The following is a 26,842-nucleotide window of genomic DNA, read 5'->3' on the forward strand; positions in this document are numbered from 1 at the left end:
AAGGCCACACGTACATAGAGTACACGGGCGCATCCCTGCGTCTACCGGGTCGAAATGCATCGTGTACCGTACTATCCACGGTGTGTATAGTGACCGCCACACAATTAATGACCGTTTTAGGATGCCCTTTACTCGCTTTCGCGTGTCTGGGCATAATCTGGCCATAGAGAGCGGGCGGTGGAACAGGAGGGGGCGAGATCGTTTGCCATTAGAAGAACGTCTGTGTATGTGTCATGTGGTAGAGGTCTGTCCTGTTTCAGATAATGTTAGGCGAAGTTATAACTTACTAAGTCTAAATCTCTTTAATGACAAATATAACATTGAACAATCCTGGAAAATGTCACGTAATTATGAACTTGTATAATTGAGTTGCTGTAAGTTATCAAGATGTTTGTTGTACATTACTACGGTGTTTTTGGTGTTTAAGTTTGTGTTGCAATTTTATGTGTTGCTAGCTTCTATGAGTTTTTCCTTAAAGTTTGTGTTATGATAATTTTAGCTAATGCTACACATTTTATATTAGATAATAGCTCGAGTTTTTAGATTACTGTAGTTTTAGTTATTTGAGAGTGCTTTGAAGTTTTATTCTAGATGTTTGAGTTTTTACCTTGAGATTTCAATTTTGTCTTATTATTTTAGTTAAGCTTGCACCTTTTATACAAAGAAACTATCGATATTTATTTTTGCTGGTCACCCAGCCAGTCTTCCCCATTACGGAGCGAGCTCAGAGCTCATAGACCGATCTTCGGTTAGGACTGAGACCACAAAACACACTCCACATACCGGGAAAGCGAGGCCACAACCCCTCGAGTTACATCCTGTACCTATTTACTGCTAGGTGAACAGGGGCTACACATTAAGAGGCTTGCCCATTTGCCTCGCCGCCTCCGGGACTCGAACCCGGATCCTCTCGAGTGTGAGTCGAGTGTGCTAACCACTACACTACGAGTGTGACTCTGCGTGCGCATGTGGGCAAATGGGTAGAAATGTTTGTGTGTGTGTGTGTGTGTGTGTGTGTGTGTGTGTGTGAGAGAGAGAATGTCAGTCTGCGTACGTATGCGTGCGTGCGTCTGCGTACGTGCGTAGCTGCGGGAGCTCTTTGCCTGGCACATCAGCCTTTGACCCTGTGATAGGAATTAGGTCTGTCTACTTATTACCAAATTTTAACTCTGCCATTACCAGATTGCCAAATCACAGTAATTCATTACCAAACTGGTTTCTCATTACCAGATTGAAGCCAATCTGGTAATGAAAAGCCAGTTGGCAACTCTGCATGGTGAGCAGCTCGCGCGCGAAAACAAGTGACCAGTGTTGCAGTATAGGGGAGAGCGGTGATGATTCGGACGTTTTTTTTTATTTTTATTCCTAAAAAAAAAAGTTGAAGCATTAACGTTATTTTATGAATCTCCACGTGTACCCCCATTATTTGGCTTTTTCCAGTGCAAAAGCCAAGCAGTGCAATCTATTTCCTTTCAAGCTATAGATTTTCAAATAAATGTTTCTAAAATGTCCGAATCATCCTTCCTAGTAGTGATAATTCGGACATGTGTGTGGGATGGTTCGGATTATACAAAAATATGACTTTTAATGTTAGAATAGTTGATATATAAAAAGACGAGTAAAGAATAATGTTATTTTATTGATCGTATAAAGAAAATACACCTTTAAGGCACTTATACATGGCAAAGACCAGACTCCCTATTGCTTTAAAAATAAAATAAATTAGTTTTTTGAAAAAAAATTACTGACTTTTGTGTGGTCTGGTCTATCTGAGTGGGGTTGAACATCCGCTACCATACCCAAACTCACTCTTAACTATTTCACAAACTTTTACCCCTTATACTGGACTTTGAGGCACTGTTAACGAGGTATAACATACCATAACAAAATATGGCAAATTAATAATAGCCTATTACATAGCTCCGCATAACAAAAATATGACTGTAATTTTAAACTGAACATCTTGATTTATTATAGGCACATTAAAAAAAACTTGCAGAAAACACTTCACTGATCCTATAGGCCAAATAAACATAAAATTCATCGCTAGTAGTCTAACGCATATTGTAACCAGCAAAACTGAAACAAAAATTAAAATAGCCCTGTCTTCTTTTGATACTCTGTTCCACTGGCTTTGGTAGCACTCCAATTACTGCATCTCTATGAACAGAGGCTTCATCCTCAATATTGGGAAAATGGAATGAATTTGAATGGCCTTTCAATGATTTTCTCAAATATGAAACCTGAAATTCATTATCCTCATCCATGTCACTGATTAAACGTCCTACATAATAAACTCTGCTACCTTTTATTGGGTCTATTCCAACAACAACAAAGTCTCCTTTCTCTGGGAATTTGTCAATGAAGTCCACTTCTGGGGTGTCGATTTCCTCCTCTGAAAAGTCGGAAGACTTGTTGAGCTCTTCAGCAAGGAGGTGTTCTGTTTCAAGTGTGTCTTCATCACTGCTGTGGTCTTCGGGTGTTCCCTTGGTGTTCTCTGGTGCTCCTGCCTTCTTTACTTTTATTTTTGGTGTTTTGGAACTTTCATTGGCAAACGTGATCTTTCTCTTTGTTTGTGCTTTACTTCTTTTCTTTAGTTTCTCTTCAATTTCAAACTTTTCTGGAGAATCTGTTGCTATCATACATTTTCCGCCTTTTCTACCTTTAACTGTCCCTTTCCTCGGTGCAGCTTTTGGGAGGGGTCGAATATCCCGAGGAGAAACCTGCAGTTGATGGCCAGGGTTTGAAATAGGTTTGGCTTGAAGAGAACATTCATCAGTTGCTGTTTCTCCAGATGGTAGGCCTATAATCGCTGATTCCTTATCTCTGTTTAAATCTGAAGTAGCTGAAGTTTGCTGGGACTGCTGAGGATCAGAGACTTGTGTTTGAACTCTTGATGGTTGATCAAGCTGGGGTGTATGAACAGTCGAATTTGGATGCTGCTGAGTTGGTGGTGGAAGGTCCGGCTGCCCTGATGCTCCCTGTGAGGTTGCTGAGGTTGAAGGAGTTGGATGATTTGGTAAAGGCCTATCAGTCACAAATGCCCCTCCAAAATCTTCCTCTTGAAAGACACCAGTGTCGAATGGGTGAATGCCTGTGGAACGAAAGCCAGATTTTATATTTACTGGTGTTGCTGCTCTGTCCCAAGCAGTGGACATAATTGGGGCCATATCATAGATAGTTGCTGGACGTCCGGGTGCTGTAGCATCCACGCATTTAGTCCCTGATTGTAGTAGGTCTTAAATGGGCCAAAGACAGTTTTGTCGAGGGGTTGGAGCTTGTGTGATGTATGTGGAGGCAAAGTCAGGATTATAATGCCATGTTCCCTTGCATAATCAATCGCCTCTAGAGAGAGATGCGACTCATGGTTATCCATTATGAGCAGAACTTTCTGATCCAGACTGCACCTAGAATTCAAGACAAAGTGCTGCAGAACATTGAGAAAATTCTTGCTCGTCATCCACCCACTGGGATGAACAAGTCCTGTGCATGCTTGTGGAGCACCATTCATCATCCGTGTTTGTGTGTGTGTTTATGCTACACACGAATACAAATATTATTTGGTAGCTCTACTGGTTGGGCGTTGGTACATCGAGGCTGGGCGAGTCACAAGAAAAGCTATACATAATTATAAAAGCCTACCCTTTATTTTGTCTTAGGCTTTAAAAGTGGGATACTTCGGACACGTCCGAACTATCACTTCCCCTGGATTGCCGAACCATCCCACACATTATATACTATAATAATAAACCTACTAAGATGGCGCATGCTAGCTTTTTCGATCATGTATACACTGCAATATCTTCGCCATATAACACAGATTTGCTCACAATACTGAGTTTTCTGACACCTGGTATATTCACGGCAGTACCACTTACGATAATAACTCCAAAAATTACATGAGAATTGCAAAAAACCATATAAACTGACCTGCAACACAAAATACGTCCGCCCCCGTCTCCAAACAATACGTGACTGAAGTAAACACTATTTGGCAACTTCACACGATTTGGCGGGACTGTAGGTCCCATACGTTATGAAGAAAACGTTCTGTCCGAACCATCCAACCGTCCGAATCATCACCGCTCTCCCCTACAGTTTGCGCTCATTATTTTTTTCAACACCACTACTGCAACGCGTGGCTGATGCATAATGTGTACGGGGCCGTACGTCAAGACTTCATTACTGGTGATCATTTGGCTCTCCTTACTAAGTCTTGGCCATCCTCTTTTAGAGATTTTGATTTTTTTTTTCTGTTGCCTTAGACATATCAAAAGCTTTTGATACAGTCCGGCACAAAGCTTTCATCTCCAAACTATCCTCCTACGGCTTACAGTTTTCTCTCTGCAACTTTATCTCAAGTTTCCTCTCTGATCATTCTGTTGTTGTGGTAGACGGCCACTATTCTCTTAAAACAGTGGTGTTCCTCAGGATTTTGTCATTTCACTTACTCTCTTTGTATTATTCATCAGTGATCTTCAAAACCTAAACTTTTCAACGTTCTTTTTGAGACAACCAACCCTTCAAAAAATGAACTCGTCATGCAGGAATGCCACAAAATACCTAACTTTTGATATCTTTAAATTTCTGAGTAGGGCAGAGAAAACTTAGTTTTGCTCACTGTCTCAAAAATTTCTCCATCTATCAACTCGACACAACCCTGCAGACAAGTATGCTCTCTTCAATGACGCTCAACTGTCCCCCTCTTCTACACTAGACATCCTCGGTCTATCCTTCATTTATAATCTTAACTAGAAACTTCATAGCTCATCTCTTGCTAAACCTTTATGAAGTTATAGTTCTGAGTCATTTCCGTCAGTTTTTCTCACCCCCTTCCCAACTGCTAGCTGTGAACAAGGGCCTAAGCCGCCCATGTACGGAGAACTTTTCACATGTATGTGATTCCATTCACACTGTTATAATTATTAGATAAGTTGGAATCGAAAGCTTTTCGTCTTATCAACTCCTCTGACTAACTTTTTTCAGTTTCCTCACTGTCGCAATGTTGCATCTCTTGTTATCTTTTCTACTGCTATTTTCATGCCAACTTTTTTTTTATTGCTAACTGCATACCTCCCGTCCATCAGCGGCCTCGCTGCACAAGACTTTCTTTTTTCCTCTTACCCTATTCTGTCCACCTCTCTGTGGTTAACCAGTCCTCTCAGTCATTCATCCCTTTTTCTGCTAAACAATTGAACTCCATACCTACTTCTGTACGACTTTCCTTTTTCTTTCACTTCCTATTCTGTCCATTTCTCTAATGTTGAGGTTAACCAGTCTTCTCATTCATTCTTTTCTTTTTGATAAACTCTTGAACTCCCTACTTTTTTCTGTATTTCCATCTTGCTATGACTTGAATTAATTTTAGAGGGTGGTTTCTAGACAATTGTCCCATTATTTTTGCTAACTCTCTCGGATCTGCTCGGGAATACGACTTTTGCCATATTACACTTCTTGCACCCTCTAATCCAGAGCTTCAGACCTCAATAGAACTAATAACCATATCATCTGGCAGGAATAGCAAATGCAATATACATATGGTGAAAAAGCAAGCAACTGGACGGCGTTCCCTGACGCAGCCCAATTGGTGAACCGCAGCACATTCCTGGCGAACTGGTATATAACCATCACCCAGTTCTCCCCTTGTCCAACCAACATATGCACTGACATCCCTTGTAGCAATCTATCATATTTCTTGCTGATGTCTATGAACAATACGTATAGTTTCACTTTCTCGACCTTTATAAGGTCACAATACTTTTATAGCTGTGTTTGCTGAATCTTCGGTCTGTTGTGCACCTGCCTGACATTTGTTTGTCCCTCCATAATTTCAACTAGTTAAGTATCAATAGCGTTTACGTATAACTTTGCTAAGGTATTCATAATAGAGATTCTCCTATAATTTCCACATTCATATTGGTTTCTATCACCTTTCGAATAACACAATTGGCTTGCTGTAACATGGCACTGGGCTGATAAAACTGAGAGAGAGAGAGAGAGAGAGAGAGAGAGAGAGAGAGAGAGAGAGAGAGATTACTTTTGGAGCCAAGAAGCTTTTTCTTTAGATATTTAATATATACCGATTGAATAATATTCATAATCAGTATCGGTACATGTTTACAGCCTGATTAATTGACTTACCTTCATTAGTCCCATGAGCGGTTTTGACGACACCAAGGAGTCTCCTGCTGCCATCCACAACAAGCTTGTCAGACAAGAACATCATCTTTTTGCCGCTGTGCTCCACGCACTGCTTTCCATTAGTACTATGTACCAGCGAAGGCGGTGAAGATGCTGGACCCTTAAAACAAACCCTCCCCTTTTCCACAGAAAAATTTCTTGGAATTATGTTCGTGCGAAGATTCGGGGAGATAATGCTGCAATTTCCAATAGACACAGGGACCACGGATATGCCTAGGTTACCGTCATATACTTCCACCATTCCTGCAGAGAATCTTCCATGAAAAGAACAGTCTGTCAGCTGGCGCTTCAGAGTTTTCGGTCTGCGGTGTGACAACAGCTCATGACAGCTCTTCCAACGGATCAGTTTGAGGCATTGCTTGCTTCTCATCGGAGTGCCGCCGCCCTCATACCCGGTGCCACCCGAGTAGTTCAGAGGAAAGCTGAGAGAGACTGCAAGAGGCTCAATATCTGATTCAGAGTCAGAAATGCCAGTGGGAGGAGCTGAAGTGAGCACTGGGCCGTAGTTTCCACACCAACTCTCCCAAAAAGCGTCCTGGTCCACCTCCTGGAAATTGAATAGTGTTATTTTTGCATATATACGGATTTCTGTCCTAAGTATGGAAGAAACTTCTCTTTCGTGTTCAAACTTCCATGGGCATTAGATCATTAAAACAGATATGAGCTATTTCAATCAACACCAATAATTCACAGTTGAGTTATGTTCCTTGCCATTCTCGTTGACCGCATGGATAGTAGCCACTTGCCTCGAGAAGCCAAATCATACACATAAAAAACACTTGAAATATTGCCAATTATATAGTGCTGTATGAATCAGTCTTTTAAATATTTGTATGCACGCAAGCATGATCCACATATATAATTCCAAAGAATTATTTTTATTTAATTGTATACAAAATTAATAATTATATAGTCTAATGTCTTAAGGCAGAAGTTGTGATCATTATCAGGTGCATTTCCTCAGTTCAGCCTCACCTTGAACACCGTATTCAAGTAATCCACGATGCCGAAACAAATGCATTTCACCTCATCTGACGGGTGCCTCAGCTTCAGCTTCTGATCGTGACCTGTGTGAGGCAGTACACATAATTTCTGTAATGAGTCTTTAAACTCGCTGTCGAGTAATCGATGAACAAATAGTTGAATCTTAGATAAAAATTACAACAAAATCATTTAGGTAAATATATTCAATTATACTGGAGGAAAATTTAACACAGTAATAAAAACAATAATAATAACAACAATTATAACACCTAATCCTGTCATAGGAGGCAGCATACACAATCAGAGGCAGGGCTAATAACACTAGATTCAGGGTGTGCTGTAAACTTATCATTAAAAAAGCTAGCTTTGACCTCACTAGACGTTTCCCTTTGTGTCTCACAACTCAAAAGGACAGTCACAGCCTACCTTCTAAAGATCACTGTCCTCATTCACACAAATGTTTTTTTTTATTTTTTTTACGGTAAGGCCTATAGCGCCTGTAGGCACACTTGAAGAGTGTATGGGAAGCGCTGTTCAGCTTCCGCCCATTAGTGGCGCAAGCAATTTTATTTATAGTGGTACCCATATTAGGGCCCATATCACCGCCCAAGCTCATCTTGAGTGTAACCACCTAGAACCTGGGTATCATGGTGACATGTAGGTAACTTTAAACCACTCGACAAATGGCAAAGTGTTTTAAGGCTGTACGTGGTGGGATTCGAACCTACGCGTGGACGTCTGCCCGATCCCACGCTCACCACCTTATCCACTATGCCACCGCCTAACAATACACACACCCATCTTTAAATTCAAATTAACATGTCGACTCCTACACCAACCTCAGAGTGAAGGGAACATAAATGCTTATATGTCGGACTGTTCTGGTCTTGACACCCACTTTCAACTTTTTCTTCATTACCTTCTGTAACACTCGAGGTCTTTTATCTAATATTCAATCTATAGAACACCACCTCTCCTCTACTAAATGTCAGACCTGGGCACTTTTGTACCTCGTTTCGCACCTCCGCTCCTCCGTACCTGCGGACCACTAAACGAGGTGTGGAGGTCTTAAAAGTGAAAAAAATGTTCAAAATGCAGAAGAGACAGGTACGGAAAGACGAAATTTAAAGTCCTTAACCTCCGCACCTGAGACATGTACGGAAAGGCGAAATTTTGAATATTTCCGCACCTAAGATTGTCAAGGATAAAAAAAAAAGTAAATAAATAAAGACAACAAACAGTACACATTCAGAAGCATTACTTTCGGCCTTTTTTCGCGGTCTGTGCTATCAGGAATATTTTCCCGCATTAAAGTGATGTCACTCATTCAAATCTAAGGAAGCTCCTCTCTCTCTCTCTCTCTCTCTCTCTCTCTTTTTTTATTTACAAATTGATATTACAAAGGTATATATAGTAAATAGCCAAAAGTTCACGGTGAGTTGCGAACGAGAACTCTTTGACATAATATTAGTACATGAGAAATGCAATGCAATACAAAATAGTAAAATAGTTATATAAACTAAATAGTAAAAATTGCACACAATAATACAAGATGCCATTTGTTACATAGACTTTCTGGGATATACACGCCCCTTTCACTTTTCACTAATTATCTTTTTTCCTTGAAAGATTCACATTTTCTTGGTTAAAAATTTCTTGCCGAAAGTCACACATTCACTTTTGAAGACCAACATTTTCATTTCAAATGATACATTTTCATTTAAAACAATACGCTATTACACTTTTATCCATTTATTAGCCTCACACTTAAATTTCTGAAGAGTAGGAGCCTTGTGTATATCTGTATCACTCACTAGGTTGTTCCAAAGCCTAGTGTATCTTGGCACAAAAGAACGGAGGAAGGTCTCCGTCCTGGCGAATGGAACAGTGAGGTGATTCTCCGTGCAAGCCTCCCTCGTGCTGTGGGGTGAGGCGCGGCCACGGCTGCCGGAGAGCAGAGAGGTGTGGGGCGCCCTCCTTTGTGGATCTTGTAGGTGGCACACAGACCCGCCACATCTCTCCTGTGCTGTAGAGGTTGTAGGAGGGGAGCTTGCTCGTCTGGGAGAACCTTAGTAGAGATGAGCCGCCGGGCACGGTCTTGGACCTTTGTCAAGGAGGCCAAGGTAGGAAGGGGACAAGACGACCAAGTCAGAGGAGCATACTCCATGACGGATCGGACTTGGGCGGCGTGAGATTGGTCAACCTCGAGCGTCAATGAGATGTGAAACTCGTCTGATGCAACTTAACTTGCCAGCGGCGTTGGCAGCTATCTTTTGACGTGGCTGGTGAAGGAAAGGCTGCTGTCTATTTCAACGCCAAGAATGGTGACAGCAGACAGCAGACGCCAAACCATCCAGACGAATGGGAGGGATGGGGATGGCAGGGGACTGCGTCGTCTGGTGACAAGCATGACGTGTTTTATCACGAGCCAGGTCGACTTGCCACCGTCGTCCCCATGAGGTGATGGTCTCCAGGTTGATGAGGGCGACAGTAGCTCGGTGGTCAGTACTGTCTCTCTCTCTCTCTCTCTCTCTCTCTCTCTCTCTCTCTCTCTCTCTCTCTCTCTCTTTCTCTCACCGGCACCAATTGTTTTACTGCGACGTTTCCATTTCCACCACACAGAGATCTGTCCTGATAGTCTTGGGGCCCAAAAAAAAACCCCCCCTTTTTAAAAAATTTCCCCCTTTTCTTTTAAAGGTTTAAATTCCCCCCCCTTGGGTTTTTTTTGGGCCCAAAAGGGAATTTTTAAAGGGGCCCAAAGGGGGGGCCCCTTTTCCTTTTTTGGTGGGTTTTTTGGGTTTAAAGGTTACCAAAAAAAAGGGGGTTGTTGGAGGAATTAAGGTTTGGGGGGTTTTTTTGGGGGGAAAAATTTACCGGGGAAAAAGGGGAAAGGGTTTAAAAGGGTTTTTTCCCTTTTTTTTCCCCCAAAATTTCCCCCCCTTTTTTTGGGCCGGGGCCTTGGGAAGGGGAAAGGGGGGAAAAACCCCAGGTTTCCCCTTTTTTTTCCCCCCCCCCTTTTTCCTTTTTTTTAAAATTTTTCCCCTTTTTTTTTTGGGGTTTTTTTTGGGGTTTGGTGGGGGGGGGGGGGGGGTTGGGGGTTTTTTTTTTTTTTTTTTTTTTTTTTTTTTTTAAAAATTTTAATATAATAATAATAATATAATGATAATAATATAATAAAATAAATAATATAATAATAATAAATATAATAATAATAATATATAAAATAAATAAATAAAAAATAAATATATGAATAAAAAAAATATAAAAAAAAAAAATTTTTTTGAATTAAATTTTTTTTTTTATATTATTTTTTTTTAAAAAAAAAAAATGTAAATTAAAAAAATTTTTTTTTTTTTTTTTTTTTTTATTATAAAAAAAAAAAACATATATATATATATTATTTTTTTTACATATTAAAAGTATTAAAAATTATTATTTTATAAAAAAAATATTCTTAAATTTTTTTTAAATTTTAAAAAATTATTATATGTTTATTAAAAAAAAATATTATTTATTTTTTTTTATTTATTTATATATATTATATATATATATATAAATATATTGTAATTTATATATATATATTTATAGTGTATGAAATATATATATATTATATTTTTTTCTTTTTTTATATATTATATATATATTTTTATAATATAATATATATATATATATTATATTATAAATTTAATATAATTATATATATATATATATATTTTATATTATAAGATAAATATATATAATATTATTATTATATGTAATCAACAAAAAAAAATTTTTATATAAATAAAAATATAATATATAAATGTTTTTTTAAATAAATATATTTTATAAAATTTAAATAAATTTATAATTATAATATAAATTAAAATTTTAAAAAAGTGTTAGTGTTAAAATTTTTTTTGTTTTAATATAAAATTTGTCTAAAAAATTATTTTTTTTTTTTATTTTTTTGTTTTAAATATGTGTAATACAAATATTTATAAAATAATATTTTCATTTTTTTTTTTTCCCTTTTTTTTTTTAAAAAAAATTTTTTTAAATTTTTAAAAAAAAATATAAAAAAACAAAAAAAAAAAACAAAATATATGAATAGGTTAATAAAATTTTTAAAAAAAAAAAAAATTTTCAGTATTTTTTTTTTTTTTTTTTTTTTTTTTTTTTTTTTAAAAATTTTTAAAATATTTTTTTTTTTTATATTTTTTTAAAAAAAAAAATATTAAAAAAAAAAAAGGTTTTTTTAATTTTATTTTTTTTTTTTAAAAAAAATTTTTTTTTTCTTTTTTTATTTTTTTTATTTTTTTTTTTTTTTTAAAATTAAACACATTTATAAATTTTTTTTTTTACAGGGTCTTTTTTATTTTTATTTTTTTTTTTTTTTTTTATTTTTTATTTTTTTTTTTATCACTAAAATAATTTTTTTTTTTTTTTTTCTCTTATTATTTTTTTTATTTTTTTTTTATATAAAATCATATATTGTTTTATTGTTTTATATTATTACATATTTTCAAAAAAATATATATATTATTTTGCATTTAATATACTATTATAGAAGGGTTATCATATCAGTTATTTATATATGACACATTTTTTTTATTTATAGTTTTTTTGTTTTAGAGAAATAAAAATATTGATTTCTATATTATAGTGAGAATACATAGTTTGTTTTATAGATTTTATCATAAAAAATATATATATACATAAAATATTTTTTTTATATATATATATTTTTCATATACATATTTTTTTATCATTTTTATATTTTAATATATATATATATATTTTTATTTTAATTATACAAATAATATTATATACCCAAAAAAAAATATAAAAAAAAAAAACACAAAAAAACACACAACACACACATGACACACAAACAAAAAAAAATCACAAAAAAAAAAAAACAAATGAAAAAAAACAAAAAAAAAATACATAAAACAACACATATATATATATATATATATATATATATATATATATATATATATATATATATAAACATATACTTATATATATATATATAATATATATATATATATATATATATATATGCATATATAAATCTATATATATATATATATATATATTTATACATATATACTATATATAACAAATATATAATTTATAAATTTTATATTAACATATACACTTCTTTTTAAAAACACACACACACATTTTTTTAGGAAAATTTAAAAAATAATAAATTAATTAGAAAAAAATAAAAAATGACATAGATGTATAGATACTGAACATAGACACACAACACAAAGTATTATTATTAAATTATAATACACACAAAAAAAAATACACACACAAAAAAAACACACACTGACACATAACAACACTATTTTTATATATATGTATACACACATATATATATATATATATATATATATATATATATACATATATATATAATTTTTTTTTTTTTTTTATGTAGGGGAGAGTGAGCCAGCCAAGGGCAAAAAAAGAACATATTAAAAAAAAAAAGGCCCACTTGAGTGCTGGCTCTTTAAAAAGTGGTAAAGCTTCAGCCAAAATTGGGGAGCAAATGCCTCAATACCTCCCTCTTAAAAGAAGACAAGTTGTAGGAAGTCGAAAATACAGATGCAGAGAGGGAGTTCCAGAGTTTACCAGTGAAAGGGATGAATGATTGAGAGTACTGGTTAACTCTTGCGTTAGAGAGCTGGACAGAATAGGGATGAGAGGAAGAAGAAAGCCATGTGCAGCGAGGCTGCAGGATTATGGGGGGCATGCAGTTAGCAAGATCAGTAGAGCAGTTAGCATGAAAATAGCGATAAAAGATAGAAAGAGATGCAACATTTCGGAGGTGAGAAAGAGGATGAAGACAGTTAGTCAGAGGAGAGGAGTTGATGAGACGAAAAGCGTCAGATTCCACCCTATCTAGTAAAACTGTGTGACTGGAACTCCCGAAACATGTGAAGAGTACTCCATACAAGGGCGGATAAGGCCCTTGTACAGAGTTAGCAGTTGGAGGGGTGAGAAAAACTGGCGGAGACGCCTCAGAACACCTAACTTCATAGAAGCTGTTTTAGCAAGAGATGAGATGTGAAGTTTACTGTTAAGATTGTGAGCAAAGGACAGACCAAGGATATTCATTGTGGAAGAGGGAGACAGTTGAGTGTCATTGAAGAAGAGGGGATAGTTGTCTGGAAGGTTGTGTCAAGTTGATAGATGGAGGAATTGAGTTTTTGAGGCATTGAAAACTACTAGATTTTCTCTGCCCCAATCGGAAATCTTAGAAAGATTGGAAGTCAGGCGTTCTGTGGCGTCCCTGCATGATCTGCTGACTTCCTGAAGGGTTGGTCGTCTCTGAAAGGACATGGAAAGATGTAGGGTGGTATCATCAGTGTAGGAGTGGATAGGGCAAGAAGTTTGGTTAAGAAAGTCATTAATGAATAATAGAAAGAGAGCGGGTGCTAGGACAGAACCCTGAGGAACACCACTATTAATAGATTTAGGAGAAGAACAGTAGCCGTCTATCACATCAGCAATAGAACAGTCAGAAAGGAAACTTGAGATAAAGTTGCAGAGAGAAGGATAGAAGCCGTATGAGGGCAGTTTTGAAATCAAAGCTTTGTGCCAGACTCTATCAAAAGCTTTTGATATATTTACGCTACAACAAAAGTTTCACCGAAATCTCTAAGAGAGGATGACCAAGACTCAGTTAGGAAAGCCAGAAGATCACCAGTAGAGCAACCTTGACGGAAGCCATACTGGTGATGATCAGACAGAAGATTGTGAAGTGACAAATGTTTGAGAATCTTCCTATTGAGGATAGATCCAAAAACTTAAGACAAGCAAGAGATTAAAGCTATAGGACAGTAGTTTGAGGGATTGGAACGGTCACCCTTTTTAGGAGCAGGCTGATTGTAAGCAAATTTCCAGCAAGAAGGAAAGGTAGAAGTAGATAGACAAAGTTGAAAGAGTTTGGCCAGGCAAGGTGCAAGCACGGAAGCACAGTTTTTGAGAGCAATAGGAGGGACCCCATCAGGACCATAAGCCTTCCGAGGGTTTAGACCAGCAAGGGCATGGAAAACATCATTATGAAGAATTTTAATTGTAGACATGAAATAGTCAGAGGGAGGGACAAGCCCAGAGTCATCCAAGGTGGAGTTGTGAGCAAAAGTTTGAGAGAAGAATTCAGCTTTAGAGATAGAAGAGATGGCAGTGGTGCCATCAGGATGAAATAAAGGAGGGAAAGAAGAAGAAGAGAAGTTATTTGAAATGTTTTTGGCTAGATGCCAGAAGTCTCGAGGGGAGTTTGAGTTTGAAAGATTTTGACATTTTCTATTTATGAAGGAGTGTTTGACAAGTTGAAGAACAGACTTGGCATGATTCCAGGCAGAGATATAAAGTGCATGAGATTCAGGAGATGGAAGACTCAAGTACCTTTTGTGGGCAACCTCTCTTTCATGTATAGCATGAGAATAGGCTGAGTTAAACCAAGGTTTAGAAGGTTTAGGTTGAGATAAAGAATGAGGAATATACGCCTCCGTGCCAGACACTAACACCTCTGTTATGCGTTCAGCACAAAGAGATGGGTCTCTGACATGGAAGCAATAATCATTCCAGGGAAAATCAGCATAATACCTCCTCAGGTCCCCCAACTGGCAGAGGCAAAACGCCAGAGGCACCTCTGCTTTGGGGGATCCTGTGGAGGGATTGGAGAAATAGGACAAGATACAGTAATGAGATTGTGATCGGAGAAGCCCAACGGAGATGAAAGGGAGACAGCATAAGCAGAAGGATTAGAGGTGAGGAAGAGATCAAGAATGTTGGGCATGTCTCCAAGATGGTCAGGAATCACCATCAGCTTTGGCTTTCCTCTCCCTTCATTGACCATTCTGGTGAACTAGCCTTCAATTCTGTTATCCTCCATGACCTAGAGCAGCAGGTACAACAACCTACTCGTGTCCCAGACCTGCACCTCTAATCCTTCAGATTATGCTGTTACCCTTTCTTCTCCATTGGGTTCCTCCGATCACAATCTCATTTCTGTATTTTGTCCTATTTCTCTAATCCCTCCTAAGGATCCTCAAAGCGTAAGTGCCTCTGGCGTTTTGCCTCTGCCAGGTGGAGGGACCTGAGGAGGTATTATGCTGATTATCCTTGGAATGATTACTGATTCCTTGTCAGAGACCCATATCTGTTTGCTGAACGCATAACAGAAGTGATAGTGTCTAGCATGGAGCCGTACATTCCTGATTCTTTTCCTCAACTTAAACCTTTTAAACCTTGGTTTAACATAGCTTGTTCTAGTTGTATACATGACAGAGGTTGTCCACAAAAGGTACTTAAGCCTTCCATCTCCTGATCTTATGCACTTTATAATTTTGCCCAGAATCATGCCATCTCTTCTTCAACTTGCTAAACACTCCATCATAAATAGAAAATGCCAAAATCTTTCAAATTTTAACTCCCCACGTGACTTCTGGCATCTTGCCAAAAACATCTCCAATAACTTTACTTCTTCATCTTACCCTTCTATATTTTTTTCCCTTATAACACCACTGCCATTTCATGTCTCTAAATCTGAACTCTTCTCTCAAACACTTGCTAAAAACTTCATCTTGGATGATTCAGGGTTTGTCCCTCCCTCTCCTCCTCCCTCTGACTATTTTATGTCTTCAATCAAAATTCTTCGTAATGATGTTTTCCATGCCATTTCTGGCCTAAACCCTTGGAAGGCTTATGGACCTGATGGCGTCCCTCCTATTCCTAAAAACTGTGCTTCCGGTCTTGCACCTTGCCTGGCCAAACTCTTTCAACTCTGCCTAGTGGTGTTCCTCAGGGTTCTGTCCTATCTCCCACTCTCTTTCTTTTATTCATTAATGACCTTTTTAACCAAACTTCTAAGCTGATGATACCACGCTACATCTTTCCACGTCCTTTCAGAGACGACCAAACCTTCAGGAAGTCAATAGATGACGCAGGGACGCGATAGAACGCCCGATTGGGGCAGAGAAAACTTATTAGTTTTCAAATCCTCAAAAACCCAATTCCTTCATCTGTCAACTCGACACAACCTTCGAAACAACTATCCCCTCTTCATAAATGACACTCAACTCTCCCCCTCTTCTATCTGAATATCGACGGTCTGTCCTTTACTCATAATCTTAACTGGAAACTTCACATCTCATTTCTTGCTAAAACATCTTTTATGAAGTAAGGCGTTCTAAGGCATCTCCGCCAGTTTTTCTAACTCTGTGCATTACCAGTCCTTGTATGGATTACTCTTTGCATGTTTTTCTTTGGGGGGGTTCCACTCACACAGTTTTATTAGATAGGGTGGAATCAAAAGCATTTTGTCTCCTCAACTCCCCTCCTCTGACTTGTATTTCTTCTGTCCCACATTAATAGGTCTTCTTTGTCAACTGCCTCCATCCCCTTCCATGCCCTGTATATAGCAATTAGGTCTCTCTCTGTCCTTTATTGCAGTGTTGGAAGTTTTAATATCTTTAATCTATCCTCATACGTTAGGTCTCGCTAACTTGGAACCATTTTGGTTGCAGCTCTTTCAATTTTTTCTATCTACCTCATAATTTTCTTATTATGTGGTGACCATATAAGTGCAACATATTCTAGTTTAGGTTGAATCATGCATTCTATTAATTTCTTCAATATATCTTCATCTATATAGGTAAATGTAAATGTCCAGTTCATTTTCTTTTAGTAACTCGTATGTTTCACCAGTTATGTTGTTGACGTGTTTTTCTGGTGATAAATTGTCATTTATTGTAATACCTAGGTCTTTCTTCTCTTTTGTTTTCTGAATTTCTACCCTTCCCATAGTGTCCTCTATTGCTTTTCAGTAGTTCCATTACTTTACACTTTTTTTTTTTTTTGCATTAATTTCCATTTCTCATTTTTGCGCTACTTGTGTATCTTATTCAAGTCTTTCTGTTGTATTTCACAATCCATGTAATTTTTAACTCTTTTCCGTAACTTTGTGTCATCTACAAAGAGCTTATATATATAACTGTCTATCTCATCAATCACTGACATACACTATGAATATTACAGAGGCAAGAACCGTTCCCTGTGGAACTCCACTTATAACTGTGCACCATTTCGATTTTTAACCTTTTATCACTGTTCTCATTTCTCTGTCCTTTAAGAAGTATGTTATCTGATCCAGTACTTTTCCCTGTAAACCACCAATATCTTTAATTTTCCGGAACAATCTTTGATGTGCTACTTTATAAAAAAAAAAAAATAGATCCAGGTAGACATAGTCTGCCCATCCTTCCCTCGCCTGAATTATATCTATTGCTCTACTGTAGGAGCTCAATAAGTTTGTGACACAAGATTTTTCCACATTTTAAAATCGAGTTGTCTTCCAGTTGTTATAACAATCTCATTTTTGTATCTTGTTCTATTTCTCCAATCCTTCCACAGGATCCCCCAAAGCGAAGGTGCCTCATTGGTGTTTTGCCTCTGCCAGCTGGGGGGACCTGAGGAGGTATTATGCTGATTTTCCCTGGAAAAATTACTGCTTCCGTGTCAGAGATCCATCTCTTCGTGCTGAACGCATAAGAGAGGTGATTGTGTCTGGCATGGGGGGCGTACATTCCTCATTCTTTTTCTCAACCTAAACCTTCTAAACCTTGGTTTAACTCAGCCTGTTCTCGTGCTATATATGATAGAGAGGTCGCCCACAAAAGGTACTTGAGTCTTCTATCTCCTGAATCTCATGCACTATATTTCTGCCCGGAATCATGCCAAGTCTGTTCTTCAACTTGCCATAAGTAGAAAATATCAAAATCTTTCAAACTCTAATTCCCCTCGAGACTTTTGGTATCTAGCCAAAACATCTCCAATAACTTCGGGTACAGTGGAACCATGCGTGGTTTGGGGTCCGAGGGGTCTCCAAGCGCACGGGTTCGAATCCTGTCCACGGTCCGAGTATAGGTTGGGCTTCCTCACTCGGGGCAACGGTTTCCTAGCGGGTGGGCTTTGAAATAGGAGGTACCACTTAAAGTACCCCCTTTAGCCCATAAATTCCCGTGAAAAGTCCACATGGTATGAATAAAAAAAAAACACTTCATCTTTCCCTCCTTTATTACATCCTGATGGCACCACTGCAATCTCTTCTGTCTCTAAAGCTGAACTCCTCTCTCAAACCTTTGCTCACAACTCAACCTTGGACGATTCTGGGCTTGTCCCTCCCTCTCCTCCTCCCTCTGACTATTTCATGTCTACAATTAAAATCCTTCGTAACGACGTTTTCCATGCCCTCGTTGGCCTAGATACTCGGAAGGCTTATAGACCTGATGGGGTCCCTCCTATTGTTCTCAAAAACTGTGCTTCCGTGCTTGCACCTTGCCTGGCCAAACTCTTTCAACTTTGTCTATCTACTTCTACCTTTCCTTTCTGCTGAAAGTTTGCCTAAATTCAGCCTGTTCCTAAAAAGGGTGACCGTTCTAACCCCTCAAACTATCGTCCTATAGCTTTAATCTCTTGCTTGTCTAAAGTTTTTGAATCTATCCTGAATAGGAAGATTCTCAAACATCTGTCACTTCACAATCGCCAGTATGGCTTCCGTCAAAGTCGCTGTACTGGTGATCTGGCTTTCTTTACTAAGTCTTGGTCATCCTCTTTTAGAGATTTTGGTGAAACTTTTGCTGTAGCGTTAGACATATCAAAAGCTTTTGATAGAGTCTGGCATAAAGTTTTGATTTCAAAACTGCCCTCCTACGGCTTCTATCCTTTTCTCTGCAACTTTATCTCAAGCTTCCTTTCCGACCGTCCTATTGCTGCTGTGGTAGACGGCCACTGTTCTTCTAAATCTACTAATAGTGGTGTTCCTCAGGGTTCTGTCCTGTCACCCACTCTCTTTCTGTTATTCATTAAGGAGGGATGGATGGATTTTAAAGTAGGCGCCGCAACAGCCACGGTCATTTGGCTCCACTTTAAACATTTTTCGTAAAGAAAAATAATTATAAAAAAACTAAAAACAATAAAACCAATACAATTAAAAGTTCCTAAAACACTAATAGTACAATAAAATCGAATAAAATATCAAAATACATAAATAAAATTCTAAAATTCACAAATAAGAGAGAAGGCCAGCCTCTCCAAAATAACCGAATAAATCATGGCCAAGGGCCAGACACGCTGGTCCAAGGACCTGAGAGAGGTGATAGACACCGCTATCTCTACTGCGACAGCGGTAGAGGTAGCGGTTTCGCAGGTCTAGTAAACTAGGGCACTCCACAAAGAGGTGCCGTACTGTGAGTGGCACCAGGCAGTCTTCACAGAAAGGTTGAGGGTCCCTGGTCAGCAGGTACCTATTTGTAAGGTACGTGTGACCTATACGTAATCGCGCCAATAAAGTCTGTGCACGGCGATCCCGGACATGGGAGTATGTCCACTGAGGGAGAGTGGAAGTAGTGATCTCTCCCATTTTCGAGGTTGCGACCCCCGTTAGCCATCTCCTAATGACAGGGATGTCATTAGAATGGATAAAAAAGTGTTCTAAAAACCGTGTGTGGGACAGAGCTGGCAGGAAATCCTTCTTGCCATCCATGGCAGGAGGGCATAATGAGGTAACAGGAAGCTGCCAATAACCAACTAGCGGGAGACGGAAAGAGTACACAGGAGTGGGGTCGATAGATAACTCTGCCATGAGATTTGCAACACGTAGGCCAAAAGGTTTAGGGAGACTCGGTCGAGTGACATACGCCTGCGAGCGCGAGTCCCGCAACATTGACACACAGGGGACAAAATCAGGTAGACGGTGGGTGCGAAACCAACACCGGACCATCGAAGATTGGCGCCGGAGGTCGAGCGGCCAGAAACCAGCATCCACTAGAAGGCTAGGTATTGGAGATCTCCGAAATGCACCCGTAGCCAAGCGGACCCCAGCATGATGAACGGGGTCAAGCGAGCGTAGTCGTGCATCTGTTGCAGATGAGTAGATCTCACAGCCGTATTCCAGCTTCGGAAGTATGAGTGTACGGTGAAGTAACAGCAACGTGTCCCTGTCCGCACCCCAAGAGGTATGACTTAAAACCCGAAGAAGGGATAGTGCCTGCCGACAAGACGCCTTAAGAGAGCGAAAATGGGGAACCCAGGTGAGACGGTTGTCAAATAAAAGGCCAAGATATCGAGTCGCCTCCACGCATGAGAGGCGTCTATTGGCGAGGTATAAATCCGGGTCTGGATGGACACCACGGTTGCGACAAAAATGCATGGTCTTCGAGGTGGAGAATCAAAAACCGTTCATGTTGGCCCAACTGGACACCCTATTGATCGCCAGTTGGAGCTTGCGCTCAATCAGTGACATCCTAGAAGCAGCAAAAGAGATGCACAAGTCGTCCACATATAAAGAACTGTGAACTCCATCAGGTAGAGTATCTATAACACCATTTATTGCAACTGCGAATAGCGTAACACTAAGAATACTTCCCTGTGGGACACCGTTATTTAAAGCTGTAGCATCGGAGAGAACACTCCCAACTCGAATCCGTAAAAAACGTCTGGATAAAAACTGCTGGATAAGAAAATAGGAAGGTAGCCACGAAGGCCAAAATTAAACAAAGACTGTAAAATGCCATGACACCAAGCCGTGTCACGTAGGCATTCTTCAGGTCAAAAAAGACTGTTACTTGATGGTGGTGATTAGCGAAGGCCTCACAAATGGAAGACTCTAGGGATAAAAGAGCATCAGTAGTAGACCTCATCTTTCGGAAGCCGTACTATACCGGTGACAAGTACTTCCCCCTCTCCAAATACCACATGAGTCTTATATTTACCATCTTTTCTAACACTTTGCTAATACAGGACGTTAAAGATATAGGACGGTAGTTCGTAGCCTGGAGATTATCTTACCCAGGCTTCGGAAATGGGAGAACCACTGCCACAGCCCAAGAAGATGGAAAGTCACCGGTATGCCAAATCATATTATAAAGATTTAAAAGAAAGTTAAAAGCAGTGTAAAACATGTGGCGCAAGAAGGCAAAAGGTATGTCATCTGGCCCAGGAGAAGAGTCGTGAAACCGGGACAAAGCAGTCCGCAACTCGGAAGCAGAGAAAGGGACATTATAAGACTCCCATCCAGCGGAAGAAAAGTTATGCTGAGAGATTCCATTCTCTGGCGGTGACGTCCGCCCGGGGCTGCAGGATGCCTCCGGGAAACACTGGCAAAGTGCTCCGCAAAGAGGTCGGCGACATTCCTAGGGTCTGCCACCGTTCGCCCAGCAGACAACAAAATTGGTGGGGAAGGAGCAGAATACTTCCCAGCAATTCCGCGGACTTTGTTGAAGACATCCGAAAGAGGGGTGCGGACGTTTATGGAAGAGACATAGGCTTTCCACGAGGCTCTTTGTGCCTCTTTCAAAACGCGGCGGGCCCGAGCTCGGCAGCGCCGAAAAGCTTCCAGGCACTGCGGGTCTCCACGATGTCGCCGGAGACGAGAGAAAGCTGCCCGTTTCTCTTTCACCGCTGCAGTGCATGCTGCGTTCCACCAAGGAACGGGACGCTTAGTAAAGCGACATGACGTCCTAGGGACTTCAGCGCTAAAAATTTTTTAAAAAATCGGTAAAATAATCAACAGCCTCAGCACAAGTAGAAAAGTCAGCCAGCGGACGGATAATAGAACTAAAGTCTGTGAATCGACGCCAATCTGCCTTGTCTAAAACCCAGCGCGGGGGCCGGGACGAAGAATTCGGCGATACCTGGGGCATTGCCTGGAACGTACCTGGTGAGCATCACGACAATGAAAACAATAAGCTGCACCATTGCAATGCTCCTCTGAATGCGAGTCGAGTGCAGAGCAATTACCACATCGGGAAGCTTCCTTACACGAGCTTTTCCCGTGACCGTACCCATAGCATGAGAAGCACTGAAGAGGGCGAGAAACAAAGCGCCTCACCCTAAGGTTGATAGGACCGATATTAACACGGTCAGGAAGGGTGGACCCAAAAAAGGTGAGAAGGACCATGTTGGAGGAGTTCCTCATCTTAGTCACCTTTTGTACTGAGCTAGGGCACATTGCTAGTATTTCCTCTTCTGGGAATTCATAGAGGTCTTGGCTATAAACACAACCTTTGCTATAGTTAAAGGTGGGATGAGCCTTAACAGTCTCAAACATGCTGTCAGAAGGGCATGGGAGATGTTGCAACATCCTAGCTTGCGTAAGATCTTTTGCTCGCACAAGCACCCCCTTCCCATACTTTTCAGATTCCCTCAGGAATCGTGCCGATTTCTTTGGACAGGTACCGGGAGGCATGGATGAAATTCCACGCCCATTTCTATAGTACGCCACAAACCAACGTGGAGGTGGGATCTGGCGGACTGCTGGAACTGAATTCTCTAAATAGTTTTCAAAAACATTTGGGATGTAATCCATGTCACTGTCTGAAATATTACGTGACTGGAGAAATTCAGTTTTAAAGCCATGGCCGGCGAGGGGCAGAGATGCTACATGTTCATAAGCTAAACGGGCTTCATCACATGACATAAACGTCACATAGCAGCGGTTAGAAGGAAAGTCCTTATCATAAACCAGTCGAATGCGAACAACCGTACCATACACCTTGAGAAGTGAGTGCAAGGCATGATAGGAAAATGATGGATTAACATTTACCATTACAAGAGAGTCATATGCAGCAGAAATGCATCCTCAGAAGAACTCCCAGAACAGGAGACTGCTGTGGGAGGCCCTTGTGGAGGGGAATCCTCCTCCTTACTCAGACCTGAAGATGACGTCTCGTGGGCCAGGTCAGCCACCTCACGAGAACCTGAATGTTTTTTGTGTTTTCCCATAAAAAAAAAAAACAGCTACACAAAAAATTGGCTCCAGGGCAAGGGAAACCACCTACTGGGACTACAATGGGAGGGAGCGCTGGCTGCCGTGGACGGGGTACCTCGTCCCCATGCGGACCAGTCGTTTTAAAAACAGGCCCCACATGATACGAATGTTTGTCCACGACAAAGCTGAGACCCCCCTTCCAAAGCATCCCAGCCTGGACACCCAACCATCCAGCACAGGACGGCCCCTATTGGGCGATCCCTCCAGCGGGTGGCTCTGCTGGTCCATTTATTCTGGCCCCTAACTGGCGACCGTACTAGCATGGGTAGCCCTCTACCCCTCGAAAGGGCAGAGCAGGGGCCTAAGCCCCCTCTAGCCTAACTCGCCAGGTCACAGGGGCACGCAAGCCCCCCCCACCACGACAAGGCGGTTCCAATCTGGGGGGGTTCAGAATACTTGAGATCACTTCCTTCATGCATCTCAACTCCCTCTCCACGTTCACCAATCTTCTCACATTACCTTTGTCCTCACGAAATCCTAAACATTTATTATCATAGTTTTCGTCTACCAATTTTCCTAATCCAACTGGTTTTTCAATAAATCGAGTGTGTGTGTGTGTGTGTGTGTGTGTGTAATTCACCTCGGTCAGTCTTTCCCATTAATGAGCGAGCTCAGAGCTCATAGACCGATCTTCGGGTAGGACTGAGACCACAACACACTCCACACACCGGGAAAGCGAACAACCTTCGAGTTACATCCCATACCTATTTACTTCAAGGTGAACAGGGGTGAACAGGGGCTACACATTAATAAGAGGTTTGCCCATTTGCCTCGGCGCTTACCGGGACTCGAATCCGGACCCTCTCGGTTGTGAACCGAGCTTGCTAACCACTACACTATGCGATGTGTGTGTGTGTGTGTGTGTGTGCTTGACAGTGACAGTCTAATATAACAATTGCCTTTATTTAACTTGTACACATATAATAATGTTTGATAGTGACTGTGATTCCCATATTTTGAACTCATCAACGATAGTAAAGTAATAAACACGTTTCGTAACTTAAGATCATGTTTTCTTTCATTGATATTGTTCATACACACAATGGGCCACATTGGTACACATAGTGGTCCGAGTTGGTATAGGTGTGCCGAGTTGACAATGGCCCGAGTACGCAATGGGTTGCGTTGTCCTGTAACCCTCTTTTGGGCTCCACAGACGCAGTTGTCTCTTGAATCATGATGTGATTATGACGCATTATTTGATTTTTAGAGCTACTGATCGGTTGCTGTCCGTTTATGAAAAAGCGCTGCTCTTAGCTGAGAAAAAAAATATCAACCATGCATTAATGCCATCTAGCGGAGACTGCCGCCTAAGAAGTGAAACAGAGCTGAAAAGAAAGTATCCAAAATGGCGAGCTTAAGGAACCTTTAGTACATCGCACTAGGGAGAGTTCATCTGGACTTTTTATCTTTTGTTCTTACGCACTTCATAAGTATGAAGCGTTAGCGGAAAAACTATCTCTGATCCCTACAATAGAGAAAACTTATAATCGTTCAATGCCTCAAAAACTCGATAACTTGACAACTATCCGCTCTTCTTCAGTGACTGGTATCTCATTAGCGCTTTTTTTAATTGCTTTTGTTGTTCTAGTTCTCTTATGCATAAAAAAAAAAAAGTATAATACACTCCTACGCGAAGCATATTTACTTTTATATAGTAGTTCACGTTTCAGATTTTGATAAGACGTTATGCTGCCTGAAATTACTGTACCCCAATAAATGCCCATTTAGAAGAAAATCTTTTGATTAAATAAACAAAAAATAATGGTAAAGGATACATTACCTGGCGCTTCCTTTCCGTCAGTGTCCTGGGTGGTCTCTGTCCTGAAGGACTGGTTGGTGGCGGGACTCTTGGTATCGTCACTTGGCATTCCATCATCATTTCTTGTGCCATCGCCTACATTAATCTTATTCTCCGTTTTGACCTTGTTAGCATCCCTTTCAGCGCTGATCACGCTGCCAGTATTCCCAGGAATATTCATGCCGAGCCCTGAACACCTATGACTGAAGGAAACGTAGCTTAGCAAGACAACACACACCTCACTGAATCCAGCTTCACCGGCAGACCCAAAGATTTGGAGAGCGCATGTAGTCATTTAATTTTCTTGGAAGAACGGACCATATCAGCATTTGTTTGTTGTTGTATTATGTTTAAAAGTACAGGATATTCACCTGTTATTTTTTACGTTCTTGTTGCAAATACTTTTAACGTCCACTCAGCTGGCGGATGAAAAATGTTTATGAAAGACTAATAAGGTGACTTACGTCTTTGATTGATCAGATTCCGAGTTGCAGCTGCTCCGATAATTCCTCCCACACCTTAAAAAATAGGAAAATCATTAATTTCGTTAACAATACACTTACAAGCTAACAAGAATACTTATCTCTAAGAAAAGGAAACGGAAGAAATCCACTCAGCAGTTATGAATATAAGCAAGGAATATAAGGTCTCTTCGTTTGGTGGTGGAGAATGGTAGCAAAACCATAAAAGCAGAGAAAACTGAATGATGAAGATGTAGTCACAGTGCTTATACATTTCTCCGTCGTGGAAGCGAAATTACTTTATATTCTAACACACACACACACACACACACACACACACAGCACGTAGTGTAGTGGTTTGCACCCTCAGCTCACAACCGAGAGAGTCCGGGTTCGGAAAGCGGCCAGGCAAATGGGCAAGCCTTTTAATGTGTAGCCTTTTCACCTTGCAGTAAATAGGTACGTGATGTAACTCGAGGGGTTGTGGCCTCGCTTTCCCGGTGTGTGGAGTGTGTTGTTGTCTCAGTCCTACCCGATGATCGGTCTATGAGCTCTGAGCTCGCTTCGCAATGGGAAAGGTTGGCTGGGTGACCAGTAGGCGACCGAGGTGAATTACACACACACACACACACACACACACACACACACACACACACACACACACACATACCTGTTGTGGGTCAGAGACTTGCCACGTGGTAGTCCGTTGGAGGGGCTGCGCAGGGTCAGATGGAATGTGTAATAGTGTGGGGTCTCGTAGGGTTCATAGTTTTGGGTCAGTGTGGAGTCCAACTTGGCACAAAGGGACGAGCCGCACGTCACTTGCGAGACCTCCCGAGACGGGCTGCGACAAGACTGACGGTGTCGCTGGGTCGTCCTACCCTTGTTCACGTTGTGTTTCCGAGACTGATTTGAAATAATGTTGCTGTCAGTGAGATTATTCGATGATGCAGACAAGCTAGTGGACGCTTTACTGAGCAGCCTAGAATATTGAGGTGTGTTGGGGATTAAGAGATCGTCGTTAATCTCGTCCGGAAGAGTCGTGAGGCTGCGGGAGCGGCTTATAGGCAGAACACACCACCAAGAAGAGGCTGCAGTCGATAATCTGAAGGAACGGAACATTGTCATAAATAATATTATTTCCGCTTATCTCTCTCTCTCTCTCTCTCTCTCTCTCTCTCTCTCTCTCTCTCTCTCTCTGTCCGTATGTGTTATTCATATAATATAAAAAAAAATTTACACCAGTATGTTGGGATTCGTGATGGGTTTTAATAACAAATTTAAGATTAAATGAAAATATATCAAAGAAAGTCATGACCGTTGTTCTATTTCTAGTATCAGTTCATACTGTATACAAGGTAGTAAACATTTATTGAAACGATGATTTACTCTCAGCAAGATCTAATAGCACTAATTCTTGTCTTATAGACCAGTTCAGTAGTGCTGTGAACTTACCATTAAAGGAAGCTGCGTGGCCTCACTTAAACGTCTCCCCTGTGTCTCACAACTCGAGAGGGCAGTCACAGCTTGTCCTCAAAAGACAACTCTCCTCTTTACACA

At 40.1% G+C, this 26,842-nt stretch overlaps 1 protein-coding gene across 1 annotated transcript; it reads right to left on the reverse strand.

Moving 5' to 3' along the window:
• Positions 1-292: 292 nt before the first annotated feature.
• On the reverse strand, positions 293-26,404 carry LOC123515736. Its single transcript, XM_045274590.1, has 8 exons — positions 25,953-26,404; positions 25,286-25,339; positions 24,804-25,024; positions 7,177-7,268; positions 6,142-6,748; positions 2,663-3,094; positions 2,306-2,518; positions 293-330 (listed from the first exon to the last, which is right to left on the reverse strand). Exons 1-8 carry the CDS (start codon positions 26,402-26,404, stop codon positions 293-295), a joined length of 2,109 nt encoding a protein of 702 aa, XP_045130525.1.
• Between the last annotated feature and the right edge of the window lie 438 nt (positions 26,405-26,842).

Source organism: Portunus trituberculatus, chromosome 39 (genome assembly GCF_017591435.1).
Source record: "Portunus trituberculatus isolate SZX2019 chromosome 39, ASM1759143v1, whole genome shotgun sequence".
In the NCBI taxonomy this organism is placed as follows: Eukaryota; Metazoa; Arthropoda; class Malacostraca; order Decapoda; family Portunidae; genus Portunus; species Portunus trituberculatus.